The 17,933-nt window shown below is 50.6% G+C and overlaps 2 protein-coding genes and 1 long non-coding RNA gene across 12 annotated transcripts; 1 reads left to right on the forward strand and 2 right to left on the reverse strand.

Moving 5' to 3' along the window:
* Nucleotides 1-782: 782 nt before the first annotated feature.
* LOC120679044 (14-3-3-like protein GF14-C) lies at nucleotides 783-3,972 on the reverse strand. Of its 2 annotated transcripts, none has more exons than XM_039960529.1 (6): nucleotides 3,829-3,972; nucleotides 2,411-2,823; nucleotides 2,238-2,316; nucleotides 1,953-2,075; nucleotides 1,184-1,300; nucleotides 783-1,092 (listed from the first exon to the last, which is right to left on the reverse strand). In XM_039960529.1, exons 2-6 carry the CDS (start codon nucleotides 2,800-2,802, stop codon nucleotides 1,033-1,035), a joined length of 771 nt encoding a protein of 256 aa, XP_039816463.1. In that variant the 5' UTR covers nucleotides 2,803-2,823; nucleotides 3,829-3,972; the 3' UTR covers nucleotides 783-1,032. The 2 variants fall into 2 exon arrangements, with proteins under 2 accessions (XP_039816463.1, XP_039816464.1); XM_039960530.1 differs by having other exon boundaries at nucleotides 3,823-3,929.
* Nucleotides 3,973-6,610: 2,638 nt separating this feature from the next.
* LOC120678293 (translation initiation factor IF-2-like) lies at nucleotides 6,611-8,629 on the forward strand. The gene is made up of 5 exons (XM_039959422.1): nucleotides 6,611-6,967; nucleotides 7,827-8,043; nucleotides 8,147-8,181; nucleotides 8,244-8,478; nucleotides 8,619-8,629. The coding sequence occupies exons 1-5, from the start codon at nucleotides 6,611-6,613 to the stop codon at nucleotides 8,627-8,629; spliced, it is 855 nt and encodes a 284-aa protein (XP_039815356.1).
* A 3,435-nt stretch (nucleotides 8,630-12,064) lies between these two features.
* Nucleotides 12,065-16,004, reverse strand: LOC120679057. Of its 9 annotated transcripts, none has more exons than XR_005676957.1 (5): nucleotides 15,321-16,004; nucleotides 15,026-15,123; nucleotides 13,513-14,936; nucleotides 12,603-13,419; nucleotides 12,065-12,529 (listed from the first exon to the last, which is right to left on the reverse strand). It is a non-coding gene; the product is annotated as an uncharacterized LOC120679057 (long non-coding RNA). The 9 variants fall into 9 exon arrangements; XR_005676956.1 differs by having other exon boundaries at nucleotides 12,603-12,839; nucleotides 13,153-13,218; nucleotides 13,314-13,419; nucleotides 13,513-16,004; XR_005676955.1 differs by having other exon boundaries at nucleotides 13,513-15,123.
* Between the last annotated feature and the right edge of the window lie 1,929 nt (nucleotides 16,005-17,933).

The following is a 17,933-nucleotide window of genomic DNA, read 5'->3' on the forward strand; positions in this document are numbered from 1 at the left end:
GACCCATTGAATTTGACACAAGATCGAAACCCCGGAGGGCACAAGGAGGATAGGGCCTCCTTTCCCAATCAAATTCAACACAAGGTCTCAATAATCCATGGTTCAAATCCTACCCTAGAGAAGAGAGGGAGGAAGAACAGAGAGAGGGAGGAGGCACACGGAGGAGAGGTCTCCAGAAAAGAAAAGCGCGCTACCCTCATCTCCCTTTTAATCTCCTAACCCCCTGGCTAAAGACTAAACTACCCCTAAGAGCTGAAATTAAACTAGAAGGCCCGTAGGGGCAAAACCGGAAAAAGATATAAGGACTCATCCGACAGCCAAGGTTCTTTCTTCGAGTCGAAGTCTTCTTCGCGATGCCGCCGTGGGAATGAGGATCCAGTCCGCGGTTTTTGGAAGGTCCGCGAAACCCGGGTAGGTGGCCGGTTTTGAGAAAACCGCCAAAACTCCACGCGCGGGAAGATTCCAGCCTCCACGCCGTGGCCCTGGACGCCGTACCCGCCTCGGCCTTCTGACGGGCCTAGATGCCGCCCGACGCCCGTCACCTCCTCGCCCGCAGCGAGGCACTAGACGCCGTCGATGCCCGTTCATCCGCTAGTCCCGAGACCGACGCCCGTGCCTTCACGACTTGGCGTCTTCAACTGCCGTCCGCCAACTTGGTTTTGTGGCACAAACAAGAAACCCGCCATCCACCGGTGCTTGCGCCCTCGATCTAGGAGTGGACGCCACAGCTGCCGCCCGGCCCGAGCTCCTGTCCCGGCTCCAGACCGAAGGAACGCAAAACAGAACAAAATGGCAACTAATTGCAACAGAAAAGCCAGAGAAGACGACTTCAATACCATCAGTCCAAATGGACCCAGTGACAACTAATGCAATGGGACTAATCCGACCACTACCAGCCTAGTACATGAAATGGAGCAGGGGTGAGGGGAACAAGGCTCGACGCTCGGAATCGGGGAATCCATGGAGGAGCATGGGGCGTCCAACACAATGGGCTTGAAAAACATGCCGAACCATCCATCAATGTTTACCAGGCTACTGACCCTCGCCTGCATCACCCTTCGAGGCTTCTTTGCCCTCCTCAGCACCATCCTCCTGCCACCAAGAATTTCATATTATATACCTCCAGATATATAGGGTATCAATCATTCGTTCAGACAGGGTAAGTTTGGCGGCGACGAGATACCGTGAGGTCGGAGGTCCAGAGGGTCAAGTTGTCTCTCAGGAGCTGCATGATCAAGGTGCTATCTTTGTATGACTCCTCTCCAAGGGTGTCCAACTCTGAGATAGCCTCATCAAAAGCCTGCAAAGAACAGTAGATCAGGGATAAATTCACATGTGCACCAAGCACTCACGTTGCACACATCATGCATTTCTAACACCTAGAAAATAGTTACAGCTCTCTCCTAATTCCATCAAGAATATATCAGTCTTCTCAACCAGTCAAATATCATGCAACTCTTCTATCTCAATAGGTCATCATATCAAAGTAACAATAAAAATAAGAAATGCACGATGAAGAATTACTACTACTGGTAGAAAGGTTTTTACTGCTTCCTTGATTAGTACGGGTACCAAACAAGGGGCAAATGCACATCATACCAAAGTATGGTGAATCAGGCATTGTACCCAACATATGTAAATGTCACAAGAGACAAGATACTCTAAACTGAAACTGAAAGAAATCGCAATTGAACTGAAACTAAAGCGTAAAGCCCCTACATTAGTCATCATGACATATGACCAGCAGAATACTCATCCAGCTGTTCTGACGAGCAAGCGACTGAAGGGTCTAACAGTGTCTTGAATGAGAATGTAAAATGAAACATATCTGAGCTTCGGAAGACAAAATGTGCAACTATGCATGTTTTTTTCCAGACCAGATTCAAACAAATGACACAAGATAACTCAGAAACCTTCTCTGCAGCAAATAGAAAGATACATGTGATACCTACCTGCTTTGCAAGGTTGCAAGCTCTGTCTGGAGAGTTCAGAATCTCATAATAGAACACTGAGAAGTTAAGTGCAAGTCCAAGCCTGATTGGATGAGTAGGTGCCAATTCAGCCAGTGCAATATCCTATACAGTTGCAGAACAAAGACACAATGAGAAGATGTCAGGCCAGTAGTCAGCGAGAGAAGCAATGGTCACTCAGAAATGAGGGAAGAATATATCTACTACCATAAAAAAATAACAATCAGATACAAGGAGGAGGTTATGGAAGTGACAACATGGACCAACCTGAGCTGCCTTATAAGCCACCATTGTGCTGTCCGCAGATTCCTTCCTCTCAACGCCAGTCTTAAACTCAGCCAGGTACCTTTTACAAAAATTAGAAAGTGCACAGTTAGAGTAGTTGTTACAAACTATATGGATTCAACTACACAAAACAACGCAGCATTCCACTTCCTAACCTGTGATAATCACCCTTCATCTTGAGGTAAAACACCTTTGACTCTGCAGCAGTGGAGGAAGGCACAAGGTGCAAGTCAAGCAGCTTCAGGATACCATCACAGATATTGCTCAATTCGGCCTCAATCTTGCCACGGTATTCCTTGATCTGAGCAACATGTTCCTCATTCTTACGGGACTCCTCCTTCTGCTCAATGGAGGAGACAATGCGCCATGAGGCACGGCGAGCCCCAATGACATTCTTGTAGGCAACAGAGAGAAGGTTACGCTCCTCAACGGTGAGCTCTTCTACATCCACAGTCTTAGCCACCTTCTCCATGTACTCAACCATCTCCTCGTACCGTTCTGCCTGCTCAGCGAGCTTGGCCATGTAAACATTCTCCTCCCGAGACATGTTGGTCAAGAAATTAAGTTACTGCAATAATTAAAAGAAAACACTGATGAGGCAATTTCAAAAGCCAGCTGAAACTATCATCTGAACAAAATGACAACACGCAGAAGGGCAAATGAGTAGCTAACTGAGATCAGCCAAGACTTCCAGTTCATTCACAATAGCTAACAGCAGAAAACCTACACACGACGCCTACAGAGTTTGTGAGCAAACAGCCAGAACACTGTAGATTTCCCACAAAAAGAATAGTGAAAATTATAACACAGCAATTTGGTGAGGCCTAAATTTCACAAAACAAAATAAAACCACAGAATGTGGGGTAACATCATTCCTCCAGAGCTTTAACCTCCATCCATATGATCCAAGGCGACATTAAATATTATAATCTGATACTACATACATTACAGCATAACTAATCACTGAAACAGGCAGTTATACCTCTGCAAGAGGCTAATCCAAACAAGTCCACTACCCGCAAAAGCTTACTACTCCGTCCTCCCGTAGCAGATTAACAAGGTCCCCAATCATCGTGCAGCAACAGGACGAGCTAGGCTTAGATCCAGCAATCACAGTACAGGCGTAAGCGCGCACCAGATCCCGGGTACATGCGCTGCCAAATCCGACCGGATCGACGAGCTCGCCTGCATTTTACTAGTCCATAAATTATCCCCAATCTCCCCCAAACACAACCGAACGCCGCAAAACACAAGGGAAAAAAAAAGGCTACACAAAAAAAATTCCTCACTTCTCGCACGACAATGCCAGCCAAATCGAGCGGATCTACGCGCCCCACGCGCTCGGGGTCTCAGATCCCGCGGACCGAAGCCGAGCGAGAACGCCCAGCAGCACCAGCGACAAGCAGATCTGGGCGCGCGCGTCTCCTAACCGCGCCCGGAAAATTCAAACGAAAAAACAGGGGGAACGGCCCGTCGCTGCTCGCATCCCTCACGCAGCAGTACAGCGGGATCAAACGGGAGGAACATGAGCATTAAAAAGAATAATCGGGGGGAGGAGAGCTCTAACCCTAACCTTCCGTGGGTGCGGGGGTGCGGCGCACGGGCGCGGTGGACGCGGGTCGTCTCGATGCGAGAGCGGCGCTGGGGAGGAGGGGTGGACGGGGGCGCACGCCGGCTTGAAGAGTTGGGGGGAGTTATATAGGTCGAAGGAATCGCGGGGCCATGGTCAACGGGCCAGTGAGATGTAGACGCGTCGGCTGGGAGGGCCCAGCCGCAGCCTCACGGGTGGGAAACAACAGCAGATGGTATGTTTACATGTACAAGGACGGATTCAGAGTGGGGCCAGAGTGTCATAGGAAATGAAAATATGGATATGTGTGATTGGCTGTGTGCCCATGAAATAATCCATAGACCTGTCCCCACTCGGGTTTCAATTTGACAATTTCCTTTTGTTCTTCAATTAAATTCAAACTCTCCTATCAAATGATTCTCCAAATGGAGTCGACATTTTTTAAGAAATACTTCCTCCGGTTTTTAATAAGGGTCGCTCTGGATAACAATATACTGGTCATTAAAATACTGTTTTGATAAATTGGAATATTAATAAGCACTAGCAGATGCCCATGTGCGGCACGCACATATTTTAAAAAATCCAAAATAAGAACGTTTACATGAGGCAATGATATATTTTTAAAAAAGAACCGTCCATATCGGCGGCCACCTCGTGTCGCAGGGGTACCAGGAGGACGGTGGCGACCTCCTGTTGCAGGGCCAGACGTATGGCGTGTGGAGATGCCTATCGTAGCAAGAACGTGTGTAGAAGGAAACTGCATCAATCAAGGGAACTGCTGATTTGGGTGATATGTGTGTAGAAGGAAACTGCATCAATCAAGGGAACTGCTGATTTGGGTGATACGATGCCTATCGCAGGACGAACGTGTGTAGAAGGAAACTGCATCAATCAAGGGAACTGCTGATTTGGGTGATACGTGTGTAGAAGGAAACTGCATCAATCAAGGAAACTGCATCAATCAAGGGAACTGCTGATTTGGGTGATACGATTCAAAATGTGGGTACGCTAGGCGGGTAAGGGGAACGGGAGTAACAAAAGATATTGGTTTTTGACAGATTCATTTTGCATCTTTCAATTTTTATAGGTTCACCATGGGTCCTCAAGTTATGAGAGCTGTCAGGTGGGGTCAACGTGAGGGGTATATATCTCTTAACCTTGGTAAAAAGTGTTTTAATTTCTTTGGATCCTTATAGTATAGATTCCATATGTGCAGGAGGGAGTATATAACATAAGCATTAAAATTATAACATTTTTCGAAAGTTCCGATCTCTTTGAATATTCAAAGAGAATACGGTGAGAACTACGTGGCAGTTGTGAAAGGGCCTGTAGTCTGGTGGTTACACGAGCCTCAGTAGCATTTAAGATCCTGGGTTCGACTCTCAATAGGAGCGAATTTTTCAGGATTTAACGGTGTTGTGCTTTCAGTAGTAGGTGAGGTTCCCGTCGACAGCGAGACGCCTATGGTGACTTCGTCAATCTCGAGGATTAGCCGGCTCAATCTTTGAAGATGCTCATAGGGGTATGTTTTACGTACGTGTGTTCATAGAGAGTGAGTATGTGTGCGTTGTGAGTGCCTGAGTTGTACTTTGTAGGAAATTCATTGAATCGATAAGCTTCACATCTTTGCCAAGATAAAATGATGCATTTTGTTTGCACGACGAAGAGGTTTACCTAAGAACAAGGCTAATAATTTACCTAGCTGTTGATTGTTTCTCATTGTCATACCATCCTAAGCCAATCTAATAGTCAGCTCTAAGAGCAGGGTGTAAAGTTGCATTTCGCTTCTCTTGTCTCTCCCCCTGTCCCCCTTCTCCCCACCAACTCAGCATAAATATAGTATGACACTTCATTCAGTCTGGCTATATCATTTCACTAGGTGTATGCTCGTGCGTTGCTACGGGTAAAACAAATTCATTTTATAAGCATTGATCTTCATCATACAGAATGTCTCGAACTGTAACAACATAGAGCAATAGAGGCATTCCTAATTGCTTTCCTGTTGATGTGCACCAATAACAATCTGAATGCTGAATACAAGCTATGATTTTTATTGTGCACCATTCAAATGCTTCCCTGTAACAGGATAAATAGTGTTGCCCTACTCCAACAAAATCTTTTGTTTGGTAGATAGGACAATTGACCATGGATCAAACATAGGAGATAACCAAATTCTACCATAATGCACCACAAATGGGAGAGCAGCTATTTTTTGCTGAAGATGTGAGCCAATTGAGGGCCCGTTCGTCTCCTTAGGAATCCACCCAAGAATCGTTCCACCTTGTTGGTGTGTATAGATTCCGGCCCATCTAGGCCCATGTATAGACTAACTACATAGCCCATCCTTCTAGGGTTTGGAGGAATAGATGGAATCAATTCTCTCTAGCATGGTATCTAGCCTTCTTCTCCCTCTCCCTCCCTCTAGCCGCCGTCGCCGGCCCTTCCTGCTGCCGGCGCCGCCGCCGGCGTCATGGCCGGCCGGCCAACCTCCCCTCTCCTCCTTCCCTCCCCTCTCTTCTTTCTCCTCCTCCCCTACGCCCGGCGCGCCGCCCGCATGGCCATGGCCGGCCGGATCCACAGCCACCCCGCCTGGATCCGCCGCCGCCCTGCCTCGATCCGCAGTCGGCGCGACTGGATTCGCCGCCGTCCTTGCGCCAGCCCTTGCAGGCGCCGCCGCCGTGGGAGCCGTGGGCGCTGGCGCTGGCGCCGCGGGGGCAGGCCCCTAAAGCTGCCTCCGCAGGGACCCCTGCCTCCCGTGCTGCCTCCGCAGGGCCCCCTGCCTCCCATGCAAGCGCAGGAACCCGGCGCGGGCGCGGTAGCCGTGACCGCAGGGGGCGCGGGGGGCGCGGGGGCCTCTGGCACCACCGCTGCTGCCCCCAGCACCCCGCCCCAGCCTGACCCGGCCGCCGCCACTACGGCCCACTGCACCGCGGTCACTGCGGGCAAGCAGCCCGCCCCCGACGCCGCCCTTCTTGAGGGCTTCCCCGCACCGGTCGTGCTCACGCCCGCGTGGCCTAGCCTCGGGATGCCCCCCGCGGATGCGCCGCTTGCCGCCTCCGCATTCCGTGGGCAGCAGGGCGACGCTGCTCTCGCCTCGGCCGTCCTTACCGCCAAGTCTGAGGCTTCAGCGGCTCAGGAGCAGGTCCGCGTGGCTGCCCTCGCTTGGGAGCGCGAGCGCGCCACGGCCGATGCTCTCGCTCTCCGGGTCGCCGAGACGGAGCACTACTTCCGTGTCTCCTCCGGCCAGCAGCCAGTCGTCCCCGAGCACGGTGCCTCCTCTTCCCACCAGGCCCCGCCTCTGGATCTGGACCCCGGCACGACACGACCGACCCCATGGTCGCCCACCTCCACCTCCAGGCCGCCGGCGTCCAGAACATCAGGGCCCTGGTCACCGTCCTCCTCGACCCCACGTCCTCCTCCTACGGGCACTAGCGGGACCAGGTCCTCCTCTCCCTCCGCTGCTACGCCCTCGACGACCACGTCCTCCTCGACACGCCGGTCAAGGCGCGGGACGTGGTGTGGCTGCGCCTTGATAGCGTCGCCCTGTCCTGGATCTTTGGGACCATCTCCCTAGATCTGCAGGACATCGTCAGGACTCACGGCCAGGGGCAAAGCCAGGAATGGAAGGCAGGGGGGCTGGTGACCCTTCTTCTTCCTTGATCCTCCCATTCCTTCATCAATGGCCTCCAAAATTTTAGGGGGGGGCTGTGGGGTGGGCTCCATAGCGTTTTGGGCACTAGGGAGGCTGGAGCACCCCCAGCACCCCCAGGCTCCGCCACTGCTCACGGCGGCACCGTGCGAGAGGCCTGGCTGGCGCTCGCGGGGTAGTTCCTCGGCAACGCCGAGTCCCGCGCTCTCCAGCTCGACGCCACCTTCCGCACCTTCGAGCAGGGGACCTCTCCATTGGGGAGTTCTGCAGGAGGATGAAGGGCATGGCCGATGCTCTTCACGACCTCGGGTGCCCGGTGCCCGATCGAATCTTGGTGCTCAATGTCCTGCAGGGTCTCAACCCCACCTACGACTACCTACGGACATGGATCAAGCGCCAGAAGCCCTTCCCCTCCTTCCTGCAGGTCCAGGATGACCTCGTTCACGAGGAGATCACCAGGGGTCCCACGACCGGCTCGTCTTCCTCCGCGCTTGTGGCTACTCCACCAGCTTCCTCCGCCTCGCCAGCCACCTCCCTCCTTGGTGCACCTCCCACCGGCCAGACCGGGGGTCGGTGGGGCCGTGCTGGATGTCATCGGCGGGAGGGATGTGGTGGTGGCGGTACTGGTGGCCCTGCTTCTAGTGCTCCTAGTACTGGTGGTGGCTCTGCTAGGGGCCCCGCTCCCGCTCCTGCCCCTGCCCCTGGAGGTACGCCTTGACCATCCTTTAGCAACCCATTGTCAGGGCGCATCTCGATGTGGCCGTTCTAGGGTCAGGGAGGGGTTTCTCGTCCACAGCAGCCGGCGGCCATGTTCACCGGTGCTGCTCCCCTATTCGCGCTGTCCTGGACTCCACCGGCTCAGCCCAGCCAGCCACCCACCTGGCCTAGGGGGTGGGACCAGGCCGCGCTGGCGCTGTCCTTCAGCACCATGGGGCTGACTCCACCGCTCAGCACTGAGTGGATCGCCAACTCGGGTGCCTCCTTCCACACCACCCCAGATGCCGGTATCATCTCTTCTATCCGACTCCCACACCCCTATTGTCCTTCTTCCATCATGGTGGGTGACGGGTCCTGTCTTCCCGCCACCGCCGTGGGTTCTGCTGCTGGTTCTTTCCGCATTTCTAATGTTCTTGTTGCTCCTCAGATGATTCATAATCTTTTTTCCATTCGTCAGTTTACTTCTGGCATTTTTTGTTCCATCGAATTTGACTCCTCTGGTCTTACTATGAAGGATTCGGCTTCCCGGCATCCGCTCCTCCGATGTGACAGCTCGGGGCCCCTTTACACCCTTTGCCTTCCTGCTTTCGCTACCTCGCCTTCGACTTCCTCTTCATCTGCTGCTTTTGCCACGACGCCGTCTTCCACCACCTGGCACCGCCGGCTTGGTCACCACGGCCGCGACGTTTTGGCTCGACTTAGTCGTAGTACTGATGTTTCTTGTACTAGGGCTCCGGCTGAGCATCTTTGTCATGTGTGCCAGCTTGGTCGTCATGTTAGACTTCCTTTTTCTTCTTCATCATCGCATGCGACACATGCTTTTGATCTTATTCATTGTGACTTGTGGACTTCCCCTATACCTAGCATTTCTGGATATAAATACTATCTGGTGGTGGTTGATGATTTTTCTCATTACTCTTGGACTTTTTCTTTGCGCGCCAATTCTAAGACCTTTCCAACCCTCCTCCACTTCTTCGCTTGGGTGTCCACTCAGTTCGGCCTCACCATTAGGGCCGTCCAGTGTGACAATGGGCGTGAGTTCGACAACTCCACCTCCCGCTCTTTCTTCCTCTCTCGGGGTGTTCAGCTACACATGTCTTATCCGTATACCTCTCCTCAGAACGACAAGGCTGAGCGGATGATTCGCACGACGAACGATGTCATGCGTACCCTTCTGATCCAAGCCTCTCTGCCTCTCCGCTTCTGGGTTGAGAGTCTCCACACCGCCACCTACTTGCTCAACCGCCTTCCTTCCATAGCTTCTCCTGCTCCCACTCCACACCACACTCTCTTCGGTACCCCTCCTCGCTACGACCACATTCGGGTCTTCGGGTGTGCATGTTACCCTAACATCTCCGCCACTGCTCCTCACAAGCTGGCGCCCCGCTTGACTCGTTGTGTATTCCTTGGTTACTCCCCTGACCACAAGGGGTACCGATGCTTTGACCTCACCTCTCGTTGCGTCCTGATCTCCCGACACGTCGTGTTTGACGAGTCGGATTTCCCCTACTCCACCTCCTCCACACCTTCTCCTGACCCCGAGCTGGAGTCCCTGTTTCCGACTGACCCGGTGGTTCAGCCACCTTTACTTGTCTGCCCTTTCCCTGCAGGTTTTCCCAGCACACCGGCACCGCTTCCGGTGATCCCTGCTGCGCCACGTGCGGCCCCGGTGACCGCTGTCGTGCCACGCGCGGCCCCGGTACCAGCTATCGCGCCACGCGTGGCCCCAGGACCTCCTGTCGTGCCGTGCGCGGCCCCGGGGTCTCCTGCTGTGCCACGCGCGGCCCCGGTGCCTCCGCCTGCACCTGTGCGTTACGCTCAGCCGGTGTAGGTGTACCGGCGCCGCCTCCGGCTCCGGAGGCTCCTGCGACGCCTACACCGGAGCCGCCGCCGCCGCCGCCGCCGGTTTGCTCTCGAGTCGAGCCGGCGGTATACCACCCGCCAGTCGTCCATCGGGATCCTCGACATATCCATCCCATGGTGACTCGGCGGATGGCGTCTCAGGCCGCGACTCTCTCCGCCACCAAGGGGGAGCCGCGGGTCTCTCCGGTACCCTCCTCTGTCCGCGATGCCTTGGCGGATCCTCACTGGCGTCGCGCGATGGAAGAGGAGTACGCAACTCTTCTTGCCAACCAGACATGGGACCTCGTGCCACGTCCGTCTGGTTGCAATGCAGTCACCGGCAAGTGGATCTGGACGCACAAGCGTCGGGCTGACGGCACACTGGAGCGCTACAAGGCTCGCTGGATTCTCCGGGGTTTCATCCAGCGGTCTGGTGTGGACTATGATGAGACCTTCAGTCCTGTGGTAAAGCCTACTACTGTACGCACGGTTCTCTCGCTTGCGCTCTCTCGCTCTTGGCCTGTGCACCGGCTGGACGTGAAAAATGCATTTCTTCATGGCACTCTGTCAGAGACAGTCTACTGCTCTCAGCCAGCAGGATTTGTGGACTCCAGTCGTCCGGACATGGTCTGCCAGCTCAACAAGTCTCTCTATGGTCTGAAGCAGGCTCATCGTGCTTGATATTCTCGGTTCGCCACATTCTTGTTGACATTGGGGTTCACCAAGGCCAAGTCTAACACGTCTCTCTTCATCTACCGCCGTGGGGATGAGACTGTCTATCTGCTGCTCTATGTCGATGATATTGTGCTCACAGCTTCCAGTCAGCAGTTGCTTCAGCGCGTCATTTCCTCTCTGCAGCAGGAGTTTGCTATGAAGGATCTTGGTCAGCTCCACCACTTCTTGGGCGTTACTGTTGAGCCTCGCCCGTCTGGCCTCCTTCTTCACCAGCGGCAGTATGCCCTCGATATTCTGGAGCAGGCTGGGATGACTGATTGCAAGCCCTGCTCCACTCCTGTCGACACTCAGGCGAAGCTGTCTGCTGATCTGGGTGATCATGTGGCTGATCCTACTGCCTACCGGAGTTTGGCCGGTGCCTTGCAGTACCTCACCTTCACCAGGTTGGATCTCACCTACGCTGTTCAGCAGGTCTGTCTCCATATGCATGATCCCCGGGAGTCACACCTTGCTGCGCTGAAGCGTCTCCTCCGCTACGTCCGTGGCACTGTGGACCTCGGCCTGGTCCTTCACCGCTCGTCCTCTGCTGAGCTGGTTGTCTACATCGACACTGACTGGGCTGGCTGTCCAGACACTCGCCGCTCCACTTCCGGCTACGCCGTCTTCCTGGGCGGCAACCTGGTCTCCTGGTCGTCCAAGCGGCAGCCGGTTGTCTCCCGCTCCAGTGCCGAGGCGGAGTATCGGGCTGTCGCTAACAGCGTGGCGGAGGCGTCTTGGCTACGACAGCTCTTGGCGGAGCTCCACAGCCCGCTCGCCAAGAGCACACTCGTCTACTGCGACAACATCGGCGCCGTGTATCTCTCCACCAACCCCGTTCAGCATCAGCGGACGAAGCATGTGGAGATCGACTTGCATTTCGTGCGCGACAGGGTCGCCATCAGTGATGTTCAGATCCTCCATGTCTCGACCACCTCCCAGTTTGCCGACATCTTCACCAAGGGTCTGCCCTCCTCGATTTTCTCGAAGTTCCGCTCCAGCCTCAACGTAGCATGTGGCTAGTTGTGGCTGCGGGGAGGGTTGTCCCTGTGTGTGCTTGCTTTCTTTGTTCTCCAGTCTCGAACTCCGCTGCGCCGGTAGTTCAGACTGCGGGGGGTGTTGGTGTGTATAGATTCCAGCCCATCTAGGCCCATGTATAGACTAACTACATAGCCCACCCTTCTAGGGTTTGGAGGAATAGATGGAATCAATTCTCTCTAGCACACCTAATCAAAGGTTATATAAGTTACGCAAGCAATCTGGCTAGAATCGTTCCATGCAACGGTTCCCTAGGAACCAAACGGGCCCTGAACAATCTCATGCAGAACAGATCATACAGTTTTACAAAACGCAGCTGCTGAACATTGCTACATGGTACATGGAGGACAGCAGGAGGCTTCTAATTTGTAAGGACATAAGTATAGAACAAATAGCATCAATAATGACAAGATATAACCAGCCATCTATGTGGTCTGTCTCTTATGCTTAACAAGCACCTCTATCAATATTTTCTTGTTGTGCACTGATAACTAAATTACAGATCTGCTTAAATAGCTAGTTATCTGTGAGCAAATTAGCAGCTCATACTCTAGTTATCTTCATCAGACACACGAGTGGACCCTCTTAAGGTTGTCCAGCTCCTATGTGGCGGTTTTCATCCTCTCACCCTCTGCATGCATCGACTCCAGCTCCACCAGCCGCCTCCTTGCCGCAAACACCCGCACCTCCACCTCGAACACAGCCTGCCGCCTAGCCTCTACAATCTGCATCTTGTGCCTCTCCAACCTGAAACAAAGAGCATCAGTCGAGCACACCCGCACGCACGAGATGGAATGAAGTGAATATAGTACTTGACTACCTTGTCAGAAATCTTCTGAAGCCTTATGTGGATATTGAATTTGCTCCCATACACAAGTGAAGCATCATTTTTTTTGAGAAAAAGTGAAGCATCAATCTTCATTTATATGAAACGTAGCAACTCAGGCATATAAATTACCTCCACAAGCATCAATCTTCAAGTATATATATATATTCTCTCAGTGCTAGCATCGGAAAAGTATAAATCAAATCTGGCACATTGTGTAACCCTTGTTCACTGCAATAAGGTAAATGAAGACTTCATTGCCAAATAGAGTATCAGAAAACCTAGTCTAGTATATAGGGAATAAATTGTCATTTTATCATGCACATATAAATGTCAACATGTTAATATTATATTATACGAACAGCCATTACATAAATTCGAACACAGTTTGAATTATTTATTGTATGGAAGCACTGGTTTCTTATAGTAACTTAATTCACTGGTTTCTTATAGTAAGTAAATTCACTTGAGAACTTTTCAAGTTCAGAAATTATGTGAAAATAAACAGAACCGACATTGCAATTTTGGAGAATACCACAAGTACCTCGACTAATCCAAACTTACATAGTGTGGTCCAGCACTTTGAAAGTGTTTAGCAATGTGATAAATGCTGAACTCAACCAATAAAAATTTCCAGTGTTATGTTAGTCTCCACAGCTTGATATTTCAGGGTGATTCATCATTTAAATGGAGCAATGCTAGTACCTTGGCCTACTAAATGGAGAAGAGACGGAATGCCTTGGCAGCCTGATCATCCATCGGCCCAAATTGCGAAGAAGACAAACACAAAAATTTTCGGTACAAGATATACCTGAAGATGAGATTACAATGTTCTCTAAACACCAGACCAAGATTATCCCATTCCAGCATGTCTAGTAGATTAATTAAAAGAAAACAATATTACCTCACTAAATGCATCAGAAATCACTTTCATCCACAATGCATAAATCTGAGTACAAGGCGTGAGCCAGCCATACTTTGCATTCTTCTGGGCATTGCAACGTTCACATGACAATGAAATGGCTCAGATCAGATAAAAGGCAAAGTGACGTTTGCTCAACCTCCACAAGTCACAGGTCAAGAAATCCATTGAAGAATATGATGTTAAAACAAAACTTTACAAAGCATAGAAATATTCTGTAAGAGGAAAAATATCAGTAGGCAAAGTGAGTAGTGTGAAGCTGAGCAGTACTTGCAAGAACACATTCAATCAAGAATAGCAGTACCCAGGGAAGGTAATGCATATGTAAAAAATGTTTAATCTCGTGGCATGTTGCAATCAGTGTCAATGCACATTATGGCTAACAGATATATTTAAAAGGAGGACCATACTGTACATGAAAATAAGAGAACTGATGTAAGAAAAAGAACATACTTTGTTGAGCATGCCACTGAAAAGAGTGTCAGAGGGATTTAACAACCAGACAACGTTTTCCACAAACATTAGTTTTTTTAACAAACCCATCTTAAAACTAACAAAAATATCATACAAAGGAAACTCCCTTGACTTGATGTGGTTCAGACAATTCAATATTAAAAGTGTCCATCATATGCATGTTGTGATCAGAGTAAGCCCACAAATATTTACTGAGAGATGTATCTCAATACATTAATTCAGACAAGATGGAGGTACTCAAAGAATGCCTTGTATCACCAAGCAAGAATACCCTTTATGGATTATCTTTAGACTGTGTAGGCAAATATTTTTAGAAGGCATCGAAATCCAGGCATGAGATGGGTCCCAAAAGCTACACTACTTTATGGCAACTGAAGAAGGATTCCTGACTAATTTCAGCAGCATGAATTGAAGATAAACTTTAGTTGGGTTACTTTTGGGAATTACTTTTCTTTTTCATTGCGACTTGGAATTTTTTCTTCCCATGCCTGTTTCACTTTTTAAATTGAAATCAGCCTTCCTATTAAAACAGTAAAGCACTAAGAGGTTGCTTCACAGGTTAGCAAGTGTCTTAAGCATTGCCACATACTAATATGTTGAAGCCCTATCAGTATGCATGCTTGACACAGTAAATAAATTGGAGGCCATAACAGGTTGATGCTCTATCATTATCCTATTAAAGTGACGGGCCTTCCATCTAAATCATCCAAAGCAAAGACAGTAGACAAAACAATATACGACACTTTTAAGATTGACTTGATCATCTCTTAACCATCAGCTAAAATTGTATGAATTATAATTCCTCAACGAACCAAGTGTAATCACCAAACCATCAGCTAAAATTATCTAAATGAAATTCCATGACAGACCAATAGTTGGAGGGAGAGCTCATTGACCTTTGAGGTAATGGGTGGAGGCTGTGAGGGCGAGGGCTGCCAAAAAATTGAAAAATCAGAACCAGGGCTCATGTCATATTCTGCATCTCTACGAAATTTCTAGTTTATCAAGCAAAGTTGCACACCACCGGATCCGACTGAAATTGAAGCAGCCTGACGAAGGATTGTGGCCACTCCGTGGAGAAGACAAATTGTTTCAGGGTTAGCCAAGATCAGGGGGACACTGTTTACGAGTTGAAGAACTCTTTCAAAAATCACGCTGCGCATAAATACTAAAATCTTTCAAAAGTGCTGCACATAAATAATTAAATAGTAAAATCTTTCAAAAGTTAGGGCTGCTTGAATATGAAACGGACAGAAACACCTAGGCTTCGGAATTTGCGAGCATGCAAGAAAGTAACAATGGAAAAAAAAGGATACTCTGAATACTCGTTGAGCTTCGCGACCAGCCTCTCATCGTCGAAGGGGCCGGCTCCCGTGCCACCGGCGCCACCTGCACCTTTTCCACCGTCTACCACCCTGGGCTGAACGGGACCTCAACGGCCACGAGTCCTGCAAGATGCAGCGCATGAGAGAGGGAGGGCTCGGTTCGGCGGCGGCGGCGGCGCGGTTGTGCAGCAGCCCGAGCGGAGCGGCGGCCGATCCGCCGATGCAGGGCAGCGGGGTCCGCTCGGATCGACGACAGCAGGGAAGGCGCGAGCCCAAGCGGATCGGCGGCGTGTGCGAACCCACGGCCAGCGGATGGGGTGGATTGACGGAGAGGTGGAGGCCCGATGGAGAGTAGGCCGGGCGCTAGGGGAGCCAGCGGCCGAGTGCCAGGGCGGGGATCCGTCGTAGGCACGGGGGTGAGGGAGCGCGGCGGCGCGGCAGAGAGGTGGCCGCTCGCTTCCAGTGAGGCTAGAGGGCGGCGCGAGGGGGAAGGCAGAGCGGCGGCATGGGCGAGCGAGACGGGATGGCGAAGGCGAGGGCGGCGCACGAGCTGGAACCGCTCGCGAGACGTTGTGCGGCGACCGCGGCCGTCTGCGAGGGCGATGGGGAGACGGACGGAACCGTCGACAGGTCGGGGAGGAGGCGCGGAGGAGGAACTCGGGCTGGGCATTCGGGAGAAACCGAACCTTCCTACAGAACTACTTCGGTTCCTAGATATTTTAGAGGCAGCAACTAAGCAATTTCGGTTTCGGGTAGTTCGGTTCGGTTCCGGTACTTACCGAAAGAACCGAAGTTTCAAGATGCATAAAAACAGCTCATTCAATAGCAAATTTTGACAGCACCTCCTCTAATTTTAGCACCAATCCAAACATCAATTCAAACAAGCAACAGTAGCATTATAGTAGCAGCATTACATCAATTCAAACAAGCAACGGTAGCATTATAGTAGCAGCAAGCATTACAGTACAACACATAGATGTTTTTGTTGTCTCAAATTCAAATGACCAACTTCAAGTCACCACAACACATAGTAGCAGCACACATTACAGCAACTCAGCAAGCATTACATAGAATTCAGTACAGCACCAACTCAGTAGCTCAGCAAGCACCAAGACCAAGACCAACTCAATAGCAAGCAATCAAGCATTACATAGAATTCAAGTCTCCAACTCAGTAGCTCAGCAGTCAGCACCAAGACCAACAGGCAACAACAAACACCAAGCACCAAGCACCAAGCACCAGCACCTTCAGACTTCAGTAGTTCAGTCCTTCACAATCACAAGCTGAAATATTATTTGCAAACTGAAACGAGTAAGAAAAAATAGAATTGATGATGAGTATATGAATTTCCGTTCTTCGGGAGAACCGAGCCCAAGAACCAAATATCCCGAGGAACTTCGGTTCCTTAGATCATGGAACCGAACAAGAACCGAACTTCTTCGGTTCTGGTTCCTTCAGTATCGGTTTTCGGTAACTTCGGTTCGGTTATCGATTCTCGGGCTTTTTTGCCCAGCCCGAGGAGGAACCGTCGAGGGAGAGTGGTGGGGAGGGAGGAGGGGGGCCGACGGACGGACGAAGGAAAGAGGGGCGCGAGGGCGACATCGAAAGCGCAGTGCCGACTTATTTACAGTTTTTTTTAGCAGTAGAGATAGAGATATAGATTATACTTGCTCTAATAATATACAGGACACACAAAAATTCAGCACGATGTTGGTTGGCTCTGTCAAAGTTCACAAAATGCGCCTAGCTAGGTGCTTGAGCAGGTACGCGCATCATAAGAAAAATCTTGCAGCCAACAGCGTGAACATGTCGTATTCTGCCTTTTGCACGCCCTAGATGCGGCTACGAACAAACGCATCTTCCTGGTCGAGCACCTTGAGCTCGTGCCGGCTTTTCCATTAATTCCCCATCTCTAATGATATTTTTCGGAACCTTTATTGATTGAACTGAATCATATTGTATTTCCATTGAACATGGGCAACAGTACGTGCCATGAGTTAGTAGCAGTAGAACCATTGAACTGAATCATATTGTATTTCCATCTGGCAGTGCAAGATGAAGCACGTAAGCTAGTTATGCACTTACTCTGATTGACACTTAAACAAACGGAAAACTTGGGATCGACATCCCGATCAGGACACCACTAAGATGTCCAACTTCATAAAAAAGGGCTCCCAATAAAACTTCATAAAAAAGAAAGACGGGAGCAGTACTGAATACAAATGGGGCTTGATAATCGAAACATACTTCAGAAGCAGAAAAGGGGAAGGGGAACAGAGAAGCAGCAAAGGGAATACCTCTAACCTCTCAGAGCCTCTTCAATACGGGTTTATTTGGGTGCATGGAGAGCTGGGCCCGCATAGCATCCACGAAGGGCTCTTCATGACCCTGGAGCTGAACTTGCTTGCATGGTTCCCCTAACCGTCGGTAACCGGTCCGGTTTGACCGGTTACCGGTCAAACCGGTCCGGACCGGTTCCGGTTTGATCCGGTATAAACCGGTCCAAATTCAAAATTTAAATTTGAATTCAAAAAAAATGAAAAATTCTCAAAAATTCCTAAAAATACTTCAAGATGCGACAAATTTAATGGTGTCAAATTTTCT

Source organism: Panicum virgatum, chromosome 6N (genome assembly GCF_016808335.1).
Source record: "Panicum virgatum strain AP13 chromosome 6N, P.virgatum_v5, whole genome shotgun sequence".
In the NCBI taxonomy this organism is placed as follows: domain Eukaryota; kingdom Viridiplantae; phylum Streptophyta; class Magnoliopsida; order Poales; family Poaceae; genus Panicum; species Panicum virgatum.